This window comes from Polyodon spathula, chromosome 16 (genome assembly GCF_017654505.1).
Source record: "Polyodon spathula isolate WHYD16114869_AA chromosome 16, ASM1765450v1, whole genome shotgun sequence".
In the NCBI taxonomy this organism is placed as follows: Eukaryota; Metazoa; Chordata; class Actinopteri; order Acipenseriformes; family Polyodontidae; genus Polyodon; species Polyodon spathula.
The window spans coordinates 4,279,531-4,298,784 of NC_054549.1; the positions used below are offsets into that span (position 1 = coordinate 4,279,531).

General features: G+C 43.5%; 1 protein-coding gene across 5 annotated transcripts in view; it reads left to right on the top strand.

Annotated features, from left to right (window-relative positions):
• The first annotated feature begins 337 nt into the window (after positions 1–337).
• LOC121329233 (vacuolar protein sorting-associated protein 13D-like) overlaps positions 338–19,254 on the top strand; it is a 64,667-nt gene continuing 45,750 nt past the window's right edge. For 4 of the 5 annotated variants that reach the window (XM_041274716.1, XM_041274715.1, XM_041274720.1 and 1 more), the window contains exons 1-22: positions 338–847; positions 2,263–2,464; positions 2,887–2,964; positions 3,739–3,929; positions 4,013–4,093; positions 4,618–4,734; positions 5,047–5,151; positions 6,461–6,631; positions 7,056–7,156; positions 7,434–7,602; positions 8,045–8,146; positions 8,287–8,509; positions 9,266–9,445; positions 9,938–10,068; positions 10,439–10,490; positions 10,879–11,058; positions 11,308–11,438; positions 11,917–12,049; positions 12,604–14,886; positions 15,801–15,952; positions 17,157–18,218; positions 18,780–18,870. In XM_041274716.1, coding sequence (XP_041130650.1) covers positions 2,368–2,464; positions 2,887–2,964; positions 3,739–3,929; positions 4,013–4,093; positions 4,618–4,734; positions 5,047–5,151; positions 6,461–6,631; positions 7,056–7,156; positions 7,434–7,602; positions 8,045–8,146; positions 8,287–8,509; positions 9,266–9,445; positions 9,938–10,068; positions 10,439–10,490; positions 10,879–11,058; positions 11,308–11,438; positions 11,917–12,049; positions 12,604–14,886; positions 15,801–15,952; positions 17,157–18,218; positions 18,780–18,870 — 5,830 coding nt within the window. In that variant the 5' untranslated portion in view covers positions 338–847; positions 2,263–2,367. The remainder of the gene's footprint in view (positions 848–2,262; positions 2,465–2,886; positions 2,965–3,738; positions 3,930–4,012; positions 4,094–4,617; positions 4,735–5,046; positions 5,152–6,460; positions 6,632–7,055; positions 7,157–7,433; positions 7,603–8,044; positions 8,147–8,286; positions 8,510–9,265; positions 9,446–9,937; positions 10,069–10,438; positions 10,491–10,878; positions 11,059–11,307; positions 11,439–11,916; positions 12,050–12,603; positions 14,887–15,800; positions 15,953–17,156; positions 18,219–18,779; positions 18,871–19,254) is intronic. The other variant, XM_041274717.1, reaches the window with a different exon arrangement.

The window sequence follows — 19,254 nt, forward strand, 5'->3', positions numbered from 1 at the left end:
AATGTCCTTATGTTGCTACAGTGTGATGTCACAATTTAAAAAAAATGTAACATCAAAGACGTAAGGCTATGATTATCTATGACATTCAATTATTTATTTTTTTTTCAAACCGACAATCTTGTTCTTGACACAGCTTAAAAGACATGCAGACGCGACGCGTCTTTCTCAGTTTAATTACTTACTGGAGAGTTGCATCAAAAATGCGATTCGGTGACGGTGAAGGTTGCTGCCTTTCTTTGCAGTGGTGGCCTCCGAACAACAGAGGTCCCTGAACGCCGTTTCCAGAGCTAGCCTGGTCGGTGCAGGAGTTTTGTTCATGTGCTTTAGAGGGGGGTGTTTTGACAGGAAGAGTCGTGCTGGAAGTTCGGAGATACCAGGAAGAGACCATCCTTGTTTATGGCCGTGATACTGACATCTAAAGAGAGAGAGAGAGAGAGAGAGAGAGAGAGAGAGCTATTTGCTTAACGGGGCTAAACTAACCCAGCTTTAACACAGTGACACCACCAAGTAGTCTGTTTTAAGAGTTCATTGATAAAGTCACGACAGGGCATCGCTGTATGAGTTTGTTCATTTTTACCTGGCAATTCCTCGGCAACCTGGTGACAACCTTGCCCGAGTCTGGCTTCTAGAAAAACTGTACACTGTTTGTACGTGCCAACACATGCAGGTCTTTTACATTTTGTAAATGTAACATCGGAATCGTCTGGATCGTCTTTTCTGGGACTTTCTCTTCTCTCGGAACCCTGACCTGAATGTACTGTACTGCTTATCTCAAGTGTCTACCCAGAAGATGTTGAGGAATCTGTACTACATATAGAGAGAGAGATGAAAGAGACGGAGAGAGATGGTAAGTGATTAATTATTAAATTGCGTGAATGTTTAATGTCAGCTGTTAATGAAACTGGGTTTTTATTTGAATCCATCTGTGTTAAGTCAGTTCTAATCAGTTTAGGTTTTGTCAGCTTGAAACGTGAGTGTGCAAAATGTTTTTGTTTGAATTTTTGGTTGTTGCGTATTATTATTATTATTATTATTATTATTATTATATTATTATTATTATTAGTAGTAGTAGTCGTAGTAGTAGTTATTGACATGTTGAAGGTTATATGGCCTGTTTTGCTACATGTATGACTGTCTTAGCAAGACGCGCTACATTTCATGACCTTTTGCACTCATCGTAAATAATTAACAGGAGGCGTGCCCTTAAAAAAAAAAAAAAAAAAACTCGTGTTTGTTTTTCAGGTTTACATTCTTTTCAGGGTGCCCTGGATGTATTTTTAGTCTCACTTTTTAAACGTTTAATCGATGTATTAGTAATAAAAGATTGAGAGCCTACTCATTTTTATGCTCACAACAAAACAAATTCGTTTGAGTTACTGTGCATACAAACATAATCTGACCAAATGTGTTGTGGGGGGGGGGGGGGGGGGGGGGGGGTTCCTGGTACAGAAATGAGACTGCAACCGTGAATAGATGATGGCTCAAACCGTTTATTATTTACAATAATTAAAATGAGCACAAAATAAAAGCAGAAAGTGATTGGAAGGGGACTGGGAGTCGAAAATGAAAGTCAATTATTTTAAATTATTAGTTATTTGTTTCCTTTGATACCTTTTCTCCTTTCTGTCCCCACACACACCCTTCTCTGTTGCTCTTGCTGTCTCCAGTCCTGGCCTTATCCCTGCACTCCTTTATATGCCCTTGCTTCCCCCACGCCTGTCTTTTGCACAAAACCTGCACCCCAATTCTCCACACACATCCACACACACAACCCCTGCATGCACGTACACCCAATGCAGCTCCTGCTTGCACACACACAACATGCAGCCCCTGTACGCACACACACTCTACATTGTCCTGATATATATATATATATATATATATATATATATAGATATATATATATATATATAGATAGATAAATAGATAAGTAACAGTAATGCAGTATATGTTGGACTGAAGTATGACTAAAATCATTAGTAGTTTGTATGTCTAAGAGGTTGGTAGATGGAGTGAGGGATATGAATGCCATACCCCTTTCAGTCACACTGCATGTGTAATTGTTACATGTTAACTTTCTTATCTCTGCAGCACTCTATAATGGATACATGTTTGGGAAGGTAAACTATGAGAGAATGGAGTAAACATTCACCCAAGAATTATATTAGTATGAAGTAATCATTGGTTCTATATTTAAATGTGAAACTGGCTGATGTTTTGATGTGACCCCTATTTCTACTCTGTGTCTCTTTCTCCCCCCAGATTCCTGAAAGTGAGGCAGAGAGAGGCCGCTGAGTCCTAGAGACCACCCACCCTCCTTCCCTTAAACCCCTCCCCTTGTCCCCTCTGACCCCCTCTTCCCTCACAATGTTGGAGGGTCTGGCCGCCTGGGTGCTCAACACCTACCTGGGAAAGTATGTTAGCAACCTCAACACCGATCAGCTCTCCATCGCACTGCTCAAAGGTACTGATCTACCAACAGTCATGTACTTGTTTGTTTACTTGCTTTGTTAAAGGAATGCTTACCACTAGCAACTCTTATCAGCCTGATCCATTTAAGTACAACACAGTAGACTAGAATTAAAAGCTGCTGTTGCTTTCTGGTCTCTAATTACATACTATTGATGTAAGTCATGTTGTGGTTTGTGTGATACTGATTGCACTTGTTATGTGCGTGAGCTCTAGTGCCAGTTGTTAGATGCTAGTTTGTTCTACGGAAACCCACTAATAGATCTGTGAGCATAATAATTGGCAAGCGGACACTGGGGAGATTCTTCCGGTTAAACTAGTTTTTGTTTACAGCATTGTGATATGTTAATTAGTGACTTGCTTGTTAGTAGGCCAGTTTTGAGCCACCGTGTTTAATATTTATCTTTCTGTCTTAAGGTGCGGTGGAGCTGGAGAATCTGCCCTTGCGCCAGGATGCCCTTCGGGAGTTTGACCTACCCTTCGAGGTCAAAGCAGGTGGGTCCAGCTACCTTACAGAAAAAATCCTTGTTCAGTGGCATTGCTTCCTAGCCGGTTGAAGCCCTAATTGTTTTGCCTTTCTTCCCTTTAATCTATAAGGCAAGCCTGATGTCAAGGATTGACTGAGTTCTAGTAATGCTGTTAAGAATTTGTTGCACTAAAATGCATTGCTATTCCTAAAAATAGAACTCCTCACCTTCACTTTCATTCAGGGTCAGAAAGATCTGACCAGGTCACTTGCAATGTGGTAATATAGGATTATTTATAGGAATGCACTTCAAATGTTAAAAAAAAACAACAACTTACTCAATACTCATGCAGGCTTCTTGCTTGCTAGTCTTACTTTGAGGTTGTCAAAATGCCCCAGGTAATTGCACCTCAGCAGTGTCTTTGGGGTCAAAACATACCGATCTTTAGAGGAAACAACTTGATCACTCTCTGGGTAAAATTTCCTAGGAAGTACAGTAGTGCCTGAAAGTAAAATAAATGTTTCCTATAGTGTGTTTCTTTCAGATTGTGACACTAGCGTAGCGACTTGAAGGTCATAACAAAAGCCATTTAGTGAATTATTTCATTATATGTAACCACTTTAATATCATAATTTCTGAAGGTTATACCTAGAGTGATTGAGGGCAGATATAAATGAATGCAACTGGGCCAGCTTTAACTGCTCCTGGCTGACACCCATGAAAGGATGGACTGCTGCTAACCGACTAGGCCACATAGGCAGGTCCAGTTTGAATGTCTGTTTTGGTGTGTGGTGCCCTGCAGGGTTCATTGGAAAGATCACCCTTCAGATCCCCTTCTACCGGCCCCAAAGTGACCCCTGGCTCATCTCCATCTCCCAGCTGCACCTGATCGGAGGGCCAGCCCGCCTTCAGGAGTTCGATGAGGAGGCAGAAAAGAAGGGCGAGAGAGAGAGGAAGAGGGAGCTGCTCAAAGCACTTGAGGACAAGTGGAAGGTGAGTGGTGAGGGAAAGGGAGATGGAGATGGGGTCTGTCTAAATTCTGAGGGTTTATCATTTTCCTTGCTGTGTTTTTTCAGAGTGAATGCCAGCAGAAGGGAGAGTCCTACTGGTACTCTGTCACCGCTTCCATGGTGACAAGGATTGTGGAGAACATTGAGGTGAGTGACTGCCCAAACTGAGGTCCTGTGGTTTTCTGGATGATAAATGCCCAAAGCTTGAATCTTGGCTCCTTATTCAGTACACAATAGTATTCTGTGATCCTCAGTCATGTTTGACTGTATTGGAGATTTTAAAAGAAAAATGGACTCTTTGTGGCAATAAGCCGACTCAGCTACACTGCCATTGCCTCCGATCTCTGGCTATAATGAACCCTGCTTGCTCAATGTATTGCTTTATCTCTGACCTAGTATGGTGACCATGTTGCTGTCTTGCTTGATAGATATAGCACTCGCTGAGATACTTTCTTTATATTTGGTTTGTAGCTATGTTCTTTGTCTCCATTAGAGTGTAGTTCAGATATACTGTTTAAAACTTGACTAACATTTGAGAGTATTAAAATGAAAAGAAACAGGAGAGAAATGTAGCTAATACAATGACCAATAACCAGGACAACACTCCAGGCCAGCGCCTTTTACCTCCCAGGAAGGCCTGTAACCGTCTCCTGTGCTTGTTCTCTTCCCAGTTGAAGATTCAGGATCTGCACCTGCGCTTCGAAGATAGCATCTCTAACCCTGAGAAGCCGTTTGCGTTTGGGGTGTGCATCAAGCGTGTGTCGGCACAGAACGCCACCAAAGAGCCGGTGAGCACAGAGCAAGTTCTATATGTAACATCAGAAGCTGCTTTTCAGTTCTAGTTGTCTGTTGTAGACATATGTAAAATAGAGTAGATCACGGTTCCTTTTGAGTTGCTAGAAATATATACAGTAGCGGTGTATTAGGGGGTACTGACGGTTACTGATATAAAGACACAATGTCTGTCAGGTGACCAGAACTGAAGAGCAGCTCCTAAATTCAGAGAAAAGCTCTATACCACAGTAAAAAAGATATATTCCTTTGTTTCCTTTGCCCCATCTCTCCCTCTTGCTTTATCTCTCCGCTCTGTCCTGCTCTAGGCACAGAAGCTGCAGCGACAGAAGCAGTTGGAGATCGAGGAGTTCAGTGTGTACTGGGATGTGGAATGCAGTATGCTGGGGGACCTTCCCCCTGCAGAGATCCAGGTGGGGTGCTGCCTTTACTCCCAGACAGAGCCAAAGAAAGGATTCCGTTTACATACCTTACTTTCATCTGAGTCCAAGGATGTCGCAGCCTGTGAAGCGTGAAGGTCATTAGGGAATGCATCTGGTTGGTTACTGACAGGAAAGAATGCATTGAATTGACCAAGGAAGAGCAAGGATATCATTTGATGTAACTCCTTACTTCTGTGACATTCTCATAAACTACTGCAGTAGTTTTGATTTTGCAGTTGGGTCCGCCGTCCAGCTTCATGTTATTTCCAGATTAAGAGCGTTGACAGGGAATTCCTCATAGATTAATTAACAGAACAGCCTATCTGTCTTCCAGTCCATCACTTCAACAGGACCCCATTTGTATGTTCTGAATGTCAGATTACTATAAACTCGTGTTTCGGTTAAGCAAAGCGTGACAGTGTGCCTTGTGATGCGAGTTTATTCTTATGAACTCCTGTGATATCTGACTGGAATCACTCCAGATTTACGAGACGAGCAAACCACTTCACTGTACTTTCAAATAGAGCACTGTGTTGCAGGCATACAGATGGTAGAACGCATCTTATATGGGCTACACCTTACATGAATTGATTGATTGTTATGCAGAATGAATCCTTGACCTGTAAAAGATGCAAGTCAGTTTTAGTTCTGATAGGCAGGAGTGGATCTAGCAGACTTGGATGCCGCTAATAGTTGCTCAGTTGGCAGGTGCTTCTGTATTAGAGGTATTCATAGTTTAGAGTTTAACCCAGAAATATGCCAGCCAAATATGTGTTACCTTAGTGTTTACTTAGTAGTAAGTGTTCAATGTAGACCAATGTATTTCGTATTTCTTCAGTCTTTTCCATGTGCAGTTACATGCTGTTCGCATAGTCTTATACACAATACATGATGCAGTCATTTATAAAACGTGATGAAGAGTTTCCTATGATGGTTATTTACTACAACCATTGCAAAAATGTTAAACTTCAAGCGTTTAATCTTAAGCATCCAAAATATTTATGAAATTAAACAGAAGCTATGCCATCATCTGCATTATTAAGTGTGTTCTGAGGCATTACCCAGATCAGTTTTAAAGGGAGACTGTCATTGTGTGGGGAAGCATATTAGTGGTGAGCTGTAAGCTGAAGCCCATAGGCAATAACCTTTTCTGAAGCAAATTTTAGTTGGCAGTAAGCAGTTAGAAAGCATGGAAATCAGTAAAGCACATGCAATAGAAATGAAGGTGCAGGAGAATGACGATGAGAGTGGATCTACAAGACTCAGCAGCAGTTTCTCTCTCCCTCTCTTTTGTCCCCAGGAGGCAATGGCCCTCTGCATGCAAAGCCGGGAGCACCAGTACATCCTGGAGCCAGTGTGTGCCTCAGCCCTGCTTCGTCGGAACATCTCCAAAGAGCCCCTGCGCGCCCGGAGCACCCCTCGCATTGAGGGACAGGTCCAGCTGGAGTCCATCTCCCTCAAACTGTCCCAGGTCAGTGAGCCAATGAGACCATGCACTTTCAATACACTGGATTCACTGTAAGAAATGGGGTACTTTATTCACATGACACATCCTATCGCAATAGAGGGCTATGGTACATGACCAAAAGCACCACATAGCTACTTGTAAGATACCAAATGGGAGATAAATGAGATTTATATTTTGTATGCATGCATATCATTTACGTTTAGTCTTTTAACACAAAAAAAATCACTTGATGTTGTTACAAGTCATACAAAACTGCCCATCAGGACCTTAAGTGTTTTGATACATAACGTGCATGTCACGTTCCGTATTGTATCATGCTCATAGTGTATATTTACACCCCTTGTAGTAAATAGTCATAAATGGTATCGATAACAAAGAATAAGCTGGGGTTTGAGTCTGTGGCTGATGTCTGTTCTCCTGTCCCCAGGTGCAATACCAGCAGATCATGGCATTCCTGAAGGAGTTGGATCGGAGAGAGAGGGAACTGCTCTTCAGGAAGTGGAGACCAAAAGTCCCAGTGACCAAAAAGTGAGGCCATTTCTTCTGTGTTAACAGTGTGTGTTCATATGGCATAAGCATTAGGTATCACCCTTATAATGTTAAACCAATGTCCCAATCCAGATCAATACAACTGGTCTAGTTAAACAAATCTCTTGAAAATTAGTAATACTACAGCTGTACAGTCAGTTTCTTTTTTTCATCGTCTTCTTTTGTTGTCTTGTAAGTTATTGTAAAATAGGCTGCACAGTAAAATAGGTCTGACTCCTGTTCTGTAACCCTTCAATTACTGCCCGCCTTCTTGCAGCTGCCGGGAGTGGTGGATGTTTGCCATAAACGCCAACCTGTGGGAGATTCAGGAGCAGCAGCACCGCAGGAACTGGACATTTGCTCTGCAACGGGCACGCGATGCCTTACTCTACACCAACCTATATTTCCAGAGACTGAAGGGGGGGATACTGAGCCTAGAGGAAGAGGTGAGACGTCAGGCACATGGGGGAGGGTGGACCTATCACATGGGGTATTACTAAAGCAGGTGTTAGTCACATGATCATGCAGTATTTTAGTTGAAAGTGGACATAGTCACAACAATGACATGCAGTACCCTACAACTAGGGGTCTTTGATCAGCCTATACCCTGTCATGGTAACTCATAGCTGGATTCTTTTACAGCATTATAGTGTTCTGGAAATCACAGTGGATTGCATCAACTACCTACACTTGTTATCCAGGGATTACCCCAAATAAGTGGCCAGTGCAGTTGGATTTTCTTGTGCTGTAAAAAGCTTTGGCTTTTGCCAGCAGGGTATAGGTTGATCAAATGAACCCCTAGGTCATGCAAGCAACCGTTTTTAGCCAGTGCCTTATAACTTAAAAAAGCAAACTGTCAAGTTACTCCGCTGCCGCCTTGCATTTCAGGAGGAGATGGAGCGTGTGGAGGATGAGCAGAGTCTGGAGGAGTTGAAGATCCTGCGAGAGATCGTCCACGAGCGATTAAACAAGCAGGAGGAGCTGGCAGAGGTGAGCAGCACGCATATCCAAGAAGACAAGCGTTTGGGCTAATGTCTTCATCGCTGTCATTAAATAAAAAATGTGCAAACCCAACCGAGGCATACATATAAGCAGTGTTTGTGACCCAGCCTCATTTCTGTGTGTTACAGAGCCTGAGGGAGCCCATGTCGGAGCCAGCCTGCACCTTGCCTTCTAGCTCGCTCCCGAAGAGTGGCAGCACAGGGATGATCCAGTACCTGCAGTCCTGGTTCCCGGGATGGGGCGGCTGGTATGGAGTCTCAGAGAACCCGCAGCAAAGCGGGGAGGGTGGCAGTGTTCCAACGGAGGGCATGATCCCTGGGGCAGAGTCCTGGAACCCTGAAGATCTGCTGGGTAAGAATTTGCTCTTCTGTAAAGCTGGAAATTGTTGCTTAATCAATTAAATCAGGCAAAGCACTTGTTTTCAGGTAGATGAATGTTTTGTGGATTATCGTACAAAGGTATTAAAAGACAGAAATGTATGCCCCATAGCAGATTTAACAACTTTTTTTTCATGTGGACTTCTGAGAAGTCAGTATTCTTAATTGTTTACATGATCATTAGTTGCTTCGATACATGTACTTTATAGTTTTTATGTACTTGATAGAAGATTTAATAGAAATCCACACAATGTATAAAACTTGTAAGCCTTTTGTATAAACGCTTAAACTATCATGCTGTCCTAGCCTGCAACACAGATGAGACTAACCTGGCTCACTCACTTATATTATGAGTGGCCATATTAGTCCCAGTTGTGTCTTGGTTAACTTTCTATGGTTGGTGTAATTCCAACTCATGTGGACTGTATTCCGGGGAGCTATTTCTTTCATTCGCAGTTTATTGATACATAAACCACATATGTTAGTAGTAAAAATGACTGTGTTTCAAAGGCTTTCCAAGAAAAAAATATTTAAATTGGCGTAAGGGGGCAAGCGTCCTTGAGTAGGAATGACCCTTCCATATTGAGATGATCCTTGACCCTTTTTGTAGCTATCACAACTTTATACGGACGGTTGTATGTAACTGGCTCCCTGTTTGCAGTGCAAAATGCAATGGTGAGGGTAGAACAGGCTGTGATGGTGGTTCTTCTTGCTTCTGTCTCTTTGGCAGGTGCAGATGACCTCTTTGACCCCCTGGAGGACTCTCAGACTCTGAACAGCTTCACTCGGCGTGACCGCGTCTTCGCTCGGCTCGACTTCCTGCTTGAGAAGGGTGCGGTCACACTGTTGCACCAGGACGGGAAGAGTGCATTGCCGCGGGAGACCGGTGTCATACAGCTCGAGTTCTCAGGTACCTCCCTCCAAAGAAATGTTGCATAACTGGAACTAATTTGAGCAGCTGACCTGTTTAGAAGTTCAAGAGACTTCAGGTATTTTGTGGCAACAACAATTATTCTGACAGATTTCATATCAATTCTGCATGGTTTAATTGAGTAATAAAAAGTTCCTAATATAGTCAATTGACTAATTTAAATTCCTAAAATAATATTAATTTAAAATAAAAAAACAAACATTCAGCCAGTATTAAAAATAAGTAAAATAAATGCATCTAAACAAGTTAAAACAAGTTAACTAAATGCAAGTTTCACTTGACTTGAATACAATAAAACTAATTATATTAGCAAAAATTGGCAAATTAATCATTGCATCAATTCAATAATCAAACAAGGTAAATACTTTATGCGGAACGAGGGCCACAAAAAAGTGACTAATATACTGGATATACCTGTGGTTATTAAAATGTCGGGAATGTTGTCTGAATATTGAGTGTGTGTTTTTGCAGGGGTGAAGATCGGAGTGGAGTCCCTCCCTCGCACTGACTCCTCTCTGCTCTCTGTTCAGTTGGGGGGGCTTTTCATGCGGGACCTCACCACCCAAGGAACCATCTTCCCTGTCCTTGTCTCCCCCAAACCGGTAGGTGTGTGACAGTGCCTCAGCTAGGGCAGACACTGAGCAGTTTGAGCTCTGGTATAGGGATGCATGACTGAATTAGCTGCTCAATCCCTTATAGAAATTATATGCCCATTCTACATTAACTGGAGCAGGGACAAGTAATCATCTCACACCAAAAGCTTCTGCAAACCCTGTAGAAGCAACTTAATTGATTCAAAAGGCAATGGGTTTAAAACTATAGCATCTGCGAACCTGACTATGAAGTATGATGTGTGGGTTTGCAAATTAGTTTCCGTTTTTAATGTGTTTTATTTGTTAGTGATAACGTAACACTGATTTGTTGATTGTAGAAAACACAGTAATAACCATTCTCTAAATGATTTCTTTGCAGAGCATTGGCCAACCTTTTGGTCAAAGTAGTGGTTCGGAGACCCAATACACAGGTAAGACATTTATCAAGTCTAGTGCTGGGTCTGTGTTAGGATGGAGTTTTGGGGTCTAATGTAGCGATAGGCATGGTTACCTGAAAACCCAGGTAACCGCCAGTGTAAAAATATCCGTCCAAGAAATTGTTTATCAACCCACTAGAATTGTCTACGGTTTCGTCTGCAGTGCTGGTTAAGCGTTTTCTCTTAGTTCTCATTACTGAAAAATGTAACAGATCTCAAAGGGAAAGGTATGTGCATTTTTTGCAATTCATTTAAAGCTGGGTTGTCACATATGAGCTAGAAATTGGTAGACTAATGTCAGCCTCACAAAATTAACTTAAAGCCTTTGTAGTTCTCTTCAGTGCCTTCTCTTCAGTTTCTAAGTGTCTTTCTGCCCCCCCAGGCCCGAGCTCAGAGAGCACGCAGCCCCCTGTGTTCGAGATGATTTACGAGAGGAATCCCTCGCACAGCGACTTTGAGAGACGACTAGAGGTCAGCACCAGCCCACTGAACATCATCTACAACCAGCAGGCCATCAAGAAGGTGACAGACTTCTTCTACAAGGGCAAGGTGCACACCACAGGTACCTACTAAGCACTCTTTAGCTGAATTAACTTGCCTTCATAGTTATCTAGAGATCTGTTTCCAGTCCCTCTACGGGAACGCTCCTACTTTCTAGTAACTATGCCCAACGGTACAAACATATCATCCCATTAAGAAGATATTGCGCCTGCTTAAACATTGCTGTTACAGATGAGTTGACTCGTCTTTAGTTGTCCTGTGAGGCACTGTTGTGTCAAGAAATCAGGACTGATGGCCCGTGTCTCCCCAGGGTTTGGCTACCAGTCTGAGTTGGAGCTGCGGGTAGCAGAGACGGCCAGGAGGCAGTACAACAAGCTGAAGATGCAGACCAAGACTGAGATCCGGCAGACCCTCGACCAGTTACTGGTGGGAGAGTTCATTGTAAGTCAGCAACTTCACTGGAGTTTCCTCCCTGGAAACTTCCCCTATTCTTTCTGGTCAACCAAGACCACACAGATCGTTGTATATAACTTCTGTACATGTCTACCAGCTGTCTCAATACCATATTTAAGGATCATTGAAAAATATTGTAATTCATGACAAGCCCATTGACTATTGTCCTTCCTGGTAACTTATGGACATCCATAGACTTTATAGTGTGCATAATCCATAGATAAACCATTGAAAGAATTAAACAGATCACAACTGAGCAGGAATGATTGTGGATATAACCCAGTTTGACCATGAAAAAATTCAGACTGTTTAAGCAGGTCATCTTTTAGGGTCCATCCCAGGTCTCTTGGTCCTAACAATCTCTAGAGCTCATGCCTTGACAGTCTTGGTACCTTGATACCATTCCCCACCCCAGTGTACCATGCATATCCTACTAACTAAGCCCTCTCTGTGTGTGGGTGTGCAGGAGAACAGTAAGCGCTGGACCATGAAGCTGGATATCTGCGCCCCCCAGGTTGTCTTCCCAGATGATTTCCAGTCCCCTGACCCTGTGTTGGTAGTGGTGGATCTGGGGCGCATTCTCCTCACAAATTCCCAAGGTAGCAGAATAAATCCTAATATGGGGTGCATATGCAGTATATATAACATATGTACAAGTGGAACGTTCAAAAGTTAATTTACGGTAGGGTTCATAAGTAGGAACCCACCTGAAGCAGTTCAATAAATAGTGTTATTATTCCAGAAATCTTACATGGTATACACTTCCATTAGTTTTGTAAGCTCTCAGTTTGCATGGCTTACCTTTCAGGTAGTCCTATTATATAGTCATTGTATATGGTCCTTGGTCAAAGTATGTTCACTGACTAAGGACCATAAGGGAAAAGCAGCTGGATTTCTAATGACAGGAAATGATGATTTGACGAAGTGGTAAAACTACCTAAAGGCAAGCCATATGAACTGAGATCTTTCTTTAACCTAGTGTGGTACAAGATTTAGTTTTTATTGAAAATGCATGTTTGCTACAACATGTGCTACTTCCACTGCACAGCAATAAATATGTTTTAGATATCACCCTTTTAATGCTAATTTAAACAGTAGAACCACTACTTTGTTCCTGGTTGATTCTGAATGAATTTCTTCCTTTCCTCAACAGAAGACTCTAAAGTAAAGTCCAGGGACACACATGTGGAGGGAGAGGAACTTAGTGATGACGAATATGCAACCCCCTTAGCAACGCCACCTGGGTCTCCACCCCCCGAACTCGAGGCCGAGGTCAAGGGTCAGGGGAAGTGCCTTGATCTGTCAAGCCTGTCGGGAAGCGAGGGAGGACTTTACTACAGCAGGAAACTGTACGAGAAGTATTCCCTGTCATTCCTAGACCTTCAGATCATGGTGGGCCGACACAAGGACAACTGGAAGAACCTTCAGGAGAGCGAGGTGGGGCCCACGCACGTGGTGGAGAGGTTCAACGTCCTTCTCCAGCTGGAGCAGCGGCTGCGTTACACCTCTGACCCTCAGCTCCCTGGGGCTGTGCTCTCAGGAACTCTACCAGACCTCAAGGTCCATATCAATGAGGATAAATTGACAGCTTTGCGGAACTGCCTGGCCCAACTGGATAACCCCGACATGGAGCAAGCAGATGCAGGGGAGAAAGAAGTGCGTGAAAAGTCCAAATTGGCCGACTCCTCGACTTTGCGTCATGAGAAGATCTTCCTGAAAGATGACAGCCAGTGGAGGCTGCAAGGTTCTGCCATGAACCTGACCCAGAGTGTGATGACCCTTGAGCAGCACACCAGAGAAGTCCTAGTGGAATCCAGACTCCTACTGGCTGAGTTCAATATCAATTATGTCCAGCTGGGGGTGGAGAGTGGTGGGCGCTACATCTCTGTCCTTAAAGTCTATGGCACAAATGCCCACTTTGTCAAGCGACCCTATGATGCTGAAGTGTCCCTCACTGTCCATGGTCTTCTGCTGGTGGACACTCTACAGACCTACGGCACAGACTTTGACCTCCTGGTGGCTTCTCACAAGCACCTCAGTTTTGACGTGCCCACTGGCAGCCTCCGGGACAGCCGCCCACAGTCCCCAGTTTCCCCCAACTCGCAACCGACTAAGACTTTTACCCTGCATGACGAATCTCCTTCTAGGTCAGCCTCTGATAAGATGCCTTCCATCTCCACAGCATTCAAGAATGAGGAGGCCCTCATCAAGCTGGAGTACCAGTTTGTTAGCTCAGATTGCCCTTCAATGAACTTGGACAGCTCCCTGCAGGTTACCTCCATGCAGGTCAACAACCTTGACATTATCCTCAACCCTGAGACGATAGTGGAGCTGCTTAAGTTCCTCCAGAAGTCTTTTCCCAAGGAGAAGGAAGACCAGATTTCTCCACTCCAAGTGCGACAGACTGCACATGACCAAATCGTGGATGCTTCCAATCAGGAAACCTTCCAGTCCACCTATGACCAGAACACAGAGGTGACCGTGGAGATCCACCGGCTGAATGTTCTTCTGTTGCGTACAGTGGCTTCTGGCCCTTTCTTGGGGTCTGAAAAAAAGTGCATTAAGATTGCCACGGCAAGTATGAGTGGCACAAAGGTAAATGTTTCTATGGGCAGTCGGCTGGAGGTCAATGGCTCCCTTGGATGTCTGCAGCTGGTCGACCTTGCCCAAGAAGGCTGCCGAAGCCAGTTTGTAGTCAGCATCGGGAATCTGGAAGATGTTTCCCCATTCAGGGGGCTGGATTTCATGGAGAATGCTGTAGGGACACCCCTAGAAGCTCTGAGTTTTCATTTCCTTAAGAAGACCCAGGAGGAGTGCTCCCTACAGCTTCAGATGGCCTCGCTGCATTACAACCACTCGGCAAGATTCCTCAAAGATCTGAGCCTCTCAGCCAATGAAGTGGAGGACAACTTCCGCTCCATGCTGAAGAGCGCAGCTAGCAAGGTGTCCACCGTGCTGGTCACAAAGACAGCAGAGTACAGCGAAATGGTCTCCATCTTTGAGACCCCTTCCAGGAAGAGCCGAGGGGGTTTACTCTTTGAAGAGGATGCCCTGGAGGAAGAGCCGAGCATGGAGGAAGAGCCGAGCATTGAGGAGCTCATGGTCAAGCTCATCCTGAACGTCAACATAGACTCTCCGGTGGTCTCTATCCCCAGAAAGCCTGGCAGCCCTGAGCTGTTGGTGGGACACCTAGGGAGCATCTCCATCCAAAACTTTGTGGCCGGGCAGGGCAGTTCGGAGAGGGCGAAGCTGCAGGTAGAAGTGAAGGACATCCGGCTCTACTCCCTCAACACCAGCAAGCTGGGGCCCCGCAAGGCCCCTGGCACAGACCTCAGCCCTTCCTCCTCCCGCTCCCCATCACACAACGGCATCTCTAACCAGGTCGAACCGCAGTTCACCCGGCATGACTTCTTCGAGTCTGTGCTCCGCAAACAAGGTGAGGAGCAAGCCATGATTATGAGGATGTAGGGGGAGGGATAAGGTGTGTAATTTTCAGTGTTCGGCCTCAATGAAAAATAGTGGGGTAGAAAAAGGGCTTGGCTGGAGTTTAGAAGATTGTGGGTTTGAAAGGTCAGTGGTTCTAAGCTAGAGCCCTGCAACGGGAATTTTTGATGAGAAAAAAAAAAAAGTCAAAGAGGAAACATAACAAGTCAGACATTTGGGATACATTTGTTTAAAAATGAGTAACAATTGCGCAATCATTTGCTAGCAGTTTTGCTGATTGAGTAGGCTGTGTTTCTTTGTTTTGTGGAGTTTGAGTAAACAATGTATGCTCCTTATATGGCAGTAATGATTATTATAGTAGCAAGGGGAGTTGAAATGTTTTTGTTACATGGTTGAAGCAAGATTTGCTTTACTCTTTTGGTGCCTACTTGATAAAACGTAAAAATTCTGTCTGGATCCCGTTTGTTAAACTGTTGAAAATAAATGAATAAATAACAGACCATTGTATATGTATATGTATGTGGGATATACATATACATATGCAATGGTCTGTTATTTATTCATTTATTTTCATAAATGAGTGGGTTTGGCGGGTCAGGATGGGAGCGTGATTAAAAACATATTCCCGCACAGGGCTCTGTTCTAAGCTGCAAAGTGGAAGATAATGGATTTGAGTAGCTCAGGGGTTCAGGAAAAAGCTAGGATGCAGAGTGGAAGATAGTGAGTTTTAAGGAACTTGGTGAAGGTTTGGAGAAAGGACTGGGCTGTTGCATGGAAGGTAGTGGGTTTGAGTAGCTTGGTGGTTTGGATAAACTGCAGTGTGGAAGTTAGTGGATAGGAGTGGTTAGAGAACGTGCTATACGGGGACATTTTCCTAAGCCGTCACACTGTCTCTGTCTTACCCAGCCTTTCACATCCTGAAGGATACCACTATCCAGTTCACTATGGAGAAGGTCCCCATCGATCAGGATTCTGAGTTCTCCTTCCTCTCCTGCGAGGATTCCTTTCACAGCAACAGCCTGATGAAGATCGAGGGCAAGTTTGTCAATGCTGTGCAGGTAAACCAGCATCTGTCAGTCTGCCTCTAGAAATAATATGACACTAGAGCAACACTAGCTTGTAGTGCTTGAATGAACTTGGGTTTTCCATGTTCCAATGTGAAATTCATAACTGATTCTTATATTTTTGGAACTAACTTGTGACACTAGATGGTACTGGTGCACCACTACAACTCTTCCTGGCATTACACTAAACACTGGCTAACATACCCTGGTACTGTATGTCAATGGAGTTTTCCACCCTGGTAAAAAAAAAATTAAAATGCAACTAACCGAAATGCATGTCTGATATTACACCGTGTAACGCTTTTTTTTTTTTTTTTTTTTTTGTTCCTGGGTAGTAAGTGTTATTTCCTAATTGCTTATGCCTCAAAAGTATAGAAAATGGCTATTATTCCTCACAAAACTTTGCTTTTGTGACCAGGACAGTGATATTTCGAAGTAGTTTTTCGAGATTTACGATTATACTGTATTTACAGTATAATCGTAAATCTCGAAAAACTACTTACTTCTAAATCTTTTGTAGTCATTTTTGTATTACTTTAGTATAAATACATGTTAATTTGGATTCATATGTTGTTTTTTTCTGACTTTATGTGAACGAAAAGACACACATTTGCCCGTTTTCCTATTGGAAATAGTGATATTTTGAAATATCACTGTCCTGGTCACAAAAGCAAAGTTTGTGGGGAATAATAGCCATTTTCTATACTTTTGAGGCATAAGCAATTAGGAAATAACACTTACTACCCAGGAACAAAAATTGTGTTACATAGTGTTATCTATTACTTTAACAATATTACACTTATTTAAATAAGACACATTTAACTTGTTTTTCATACTGGGTTTAAAAATAAATTTGATTGAGATCTTCTAGAACTGAACAAAATCATGTGACTGTTTTAAATATGACCAACATTTCAAAATGTCCCTTACACTACTGCTTATGTTTGTCTCTTCCTAAGTATAATTATTCTTGTTAAAACAGTGTGTATATATATATATATATATATATATATATATATATATATATATATATTATATATATATATATATATGTGTGTGTGATTAAATTAAGGCATGGGATTGTTCTGGTCCTGTGTTTGAAAGTTTATTAAATAGTGCAGTAGCATAGAAATACAGTCTTGAGCTGTATTTTTTTATTTAATTAATCTCAAAGCGATATCCTGTCTTCCCAAACTAGGTGTCGTTGGCAAAGCCAGTGTACGAGCAGGTCCTGCAAACCCTGGACAACCTGAACTTCATTGAAGAGCAACGTGTCACCCCCAATGAGTCCCCTACCCCCCCTCCTCCAACCCCCTCCTCCTCCAAACCTCTCCGGTTCCCAGACCCGCAGGGGGGGCTATTCGGACGAGATGCCACCTCCACCAGCCTCTCCTACTCCTCCCTGTCCTCCACCCAGCCTCTCACCCCACCCAGAGATCCTCCCTCATTCACCCAGATCCAAGCTACCTTTAAGATAGCAGAGCTCCAGGTTCAACTGTCTGCGGATCTCAGTTTGGGATCCCAAGGACTGGTCAGCCTCTGCTTCCAGGACTTAGAAGGGGAATTCTCCAAAGACCACCCTTGTACACTGGCTGTCCAGCTGACCCTCCGCTCCCTACTTATGGAAGATCTACTGGAACCCAACCCTGATTCCAAATACAAGCACCTCATGGTTTCGCGGGGAGCCCCCAAACCCTCTACCTTCTCCCCTAAGGAGTATCTTTCCCAATCCTGCCCTTCATCATCCAATGCTCAGTTCCCTGACATGCCTCGCTCCCTTCCAGCCCAGATGGAGGAAGCCCAAAATGTGTTTGAGCTTTATCAGAGGCACCCTGGTATGTCTGCCACCCCAGGTGGGGCCAGGAAGCACAAGGAGGAACCTGCCTACCCAAGCACCCCACCTCCTTCCCCTACCCACAACACCCCATCTCCCAATCCCATGCCAGCCTTCGATGACTCCCTGGTCCACATCAATGTCCTCCTGGTGGACAAGCATCATGCGGAATTCCAAAGCCGCTACGGAGGAATTGGCCGCAGTGTGGACGTGGATTTCAACTGCTTGGATGTTCTCATCACCCTCCAGACCTGGGTAGTCATTTTGGATTTCTTTGGGATCGGATCTACCGCCAACAATCACGGCCTCCGAACCACTCCCTGCCCAGCTGAGGACTACCCCCCGCTGCACCCCCCCGCCCCAGGATATGCAGAAGAAGATGAAGAGGGGAAGACAGAGGGGGTCAACACCAAGTTTGACCTCAAGGTACTTCTTACAAATACTCAACTGTGAAAATGAATTCAGATTTATACCAGACTTGTTTATAATTGTACTGGGTGAGTTTTAGTGTAGTTTGTCCTCCAATTATTATTATTTTTTGCTTCCTCTGTTGACAGTACTGGCAAATATTGTGTATTTCTCAGTCTTTGGGGTGTAAGTGCTGTTGTACAGACATATGTCCAGACCTCATAATTACTATAGGTGGCCCAATGAGTATTCTAATTGAGAATCACAGACAGAGCAATTATAATGTTACTGTACCACCACCCCACCCCCCCTTAAGGAGACCCTTTATAGAACAGAACCAGTTATAAGACTGCCTGGTCGTGGCTCCCATTTGCACCATAATGCCATTTGTCTAGTACTTTTATTCTCGTTGTAAGATGGAACTCAATTAGCTTGGTCTCATAACTATGGCTCCTGACTATAGCTAGCTTTATAATGGGGGGAGGGGGGGGCACTATATAACTATAGCTGTCAAAAGTGACATCATTGAAATCTGCTTTACTGCTTAGTATTCATGTACACTGTGTTGTTTCCATCCAGGTTCATGCCCTGTCTCTCGTGCTCAACAAGAAGACCAATGAGCTTGCCAAAGCCAGTGTCTCCAAGCTCTCCACCCATGTGGAAATGATTGGTGAGTCTGAACCCTGCCCTGCACTCCACATCACCACTCTATTATGAATAGGCTGCCGAATGGGCAACCCAAATACTTGTAAATATGCTTGAGGGCCTGTTCATAAAAGCTATAACTCGTGAGTTATTTCAAGAATGTTTTTGTTAATGAGTGTCCTCAAAATGTTTTTTTTTTAACAACAGTCTTGAAAAGCTTCCTGCTTACCTTCAAAATACTTCAATCAATTATTCAGTTTTTGTGAATTGGGATCCTCGCAATCTAAGAGACAACCTGTACAACCATTCTCCCAGTCTGTTTTTCAAGAACCAGAAAGCACAACAGCAGTAACTTAAGTTTGAAACAGTAATACATTTACATGTCCTTTTCTAAATGGACTGTTTTGAA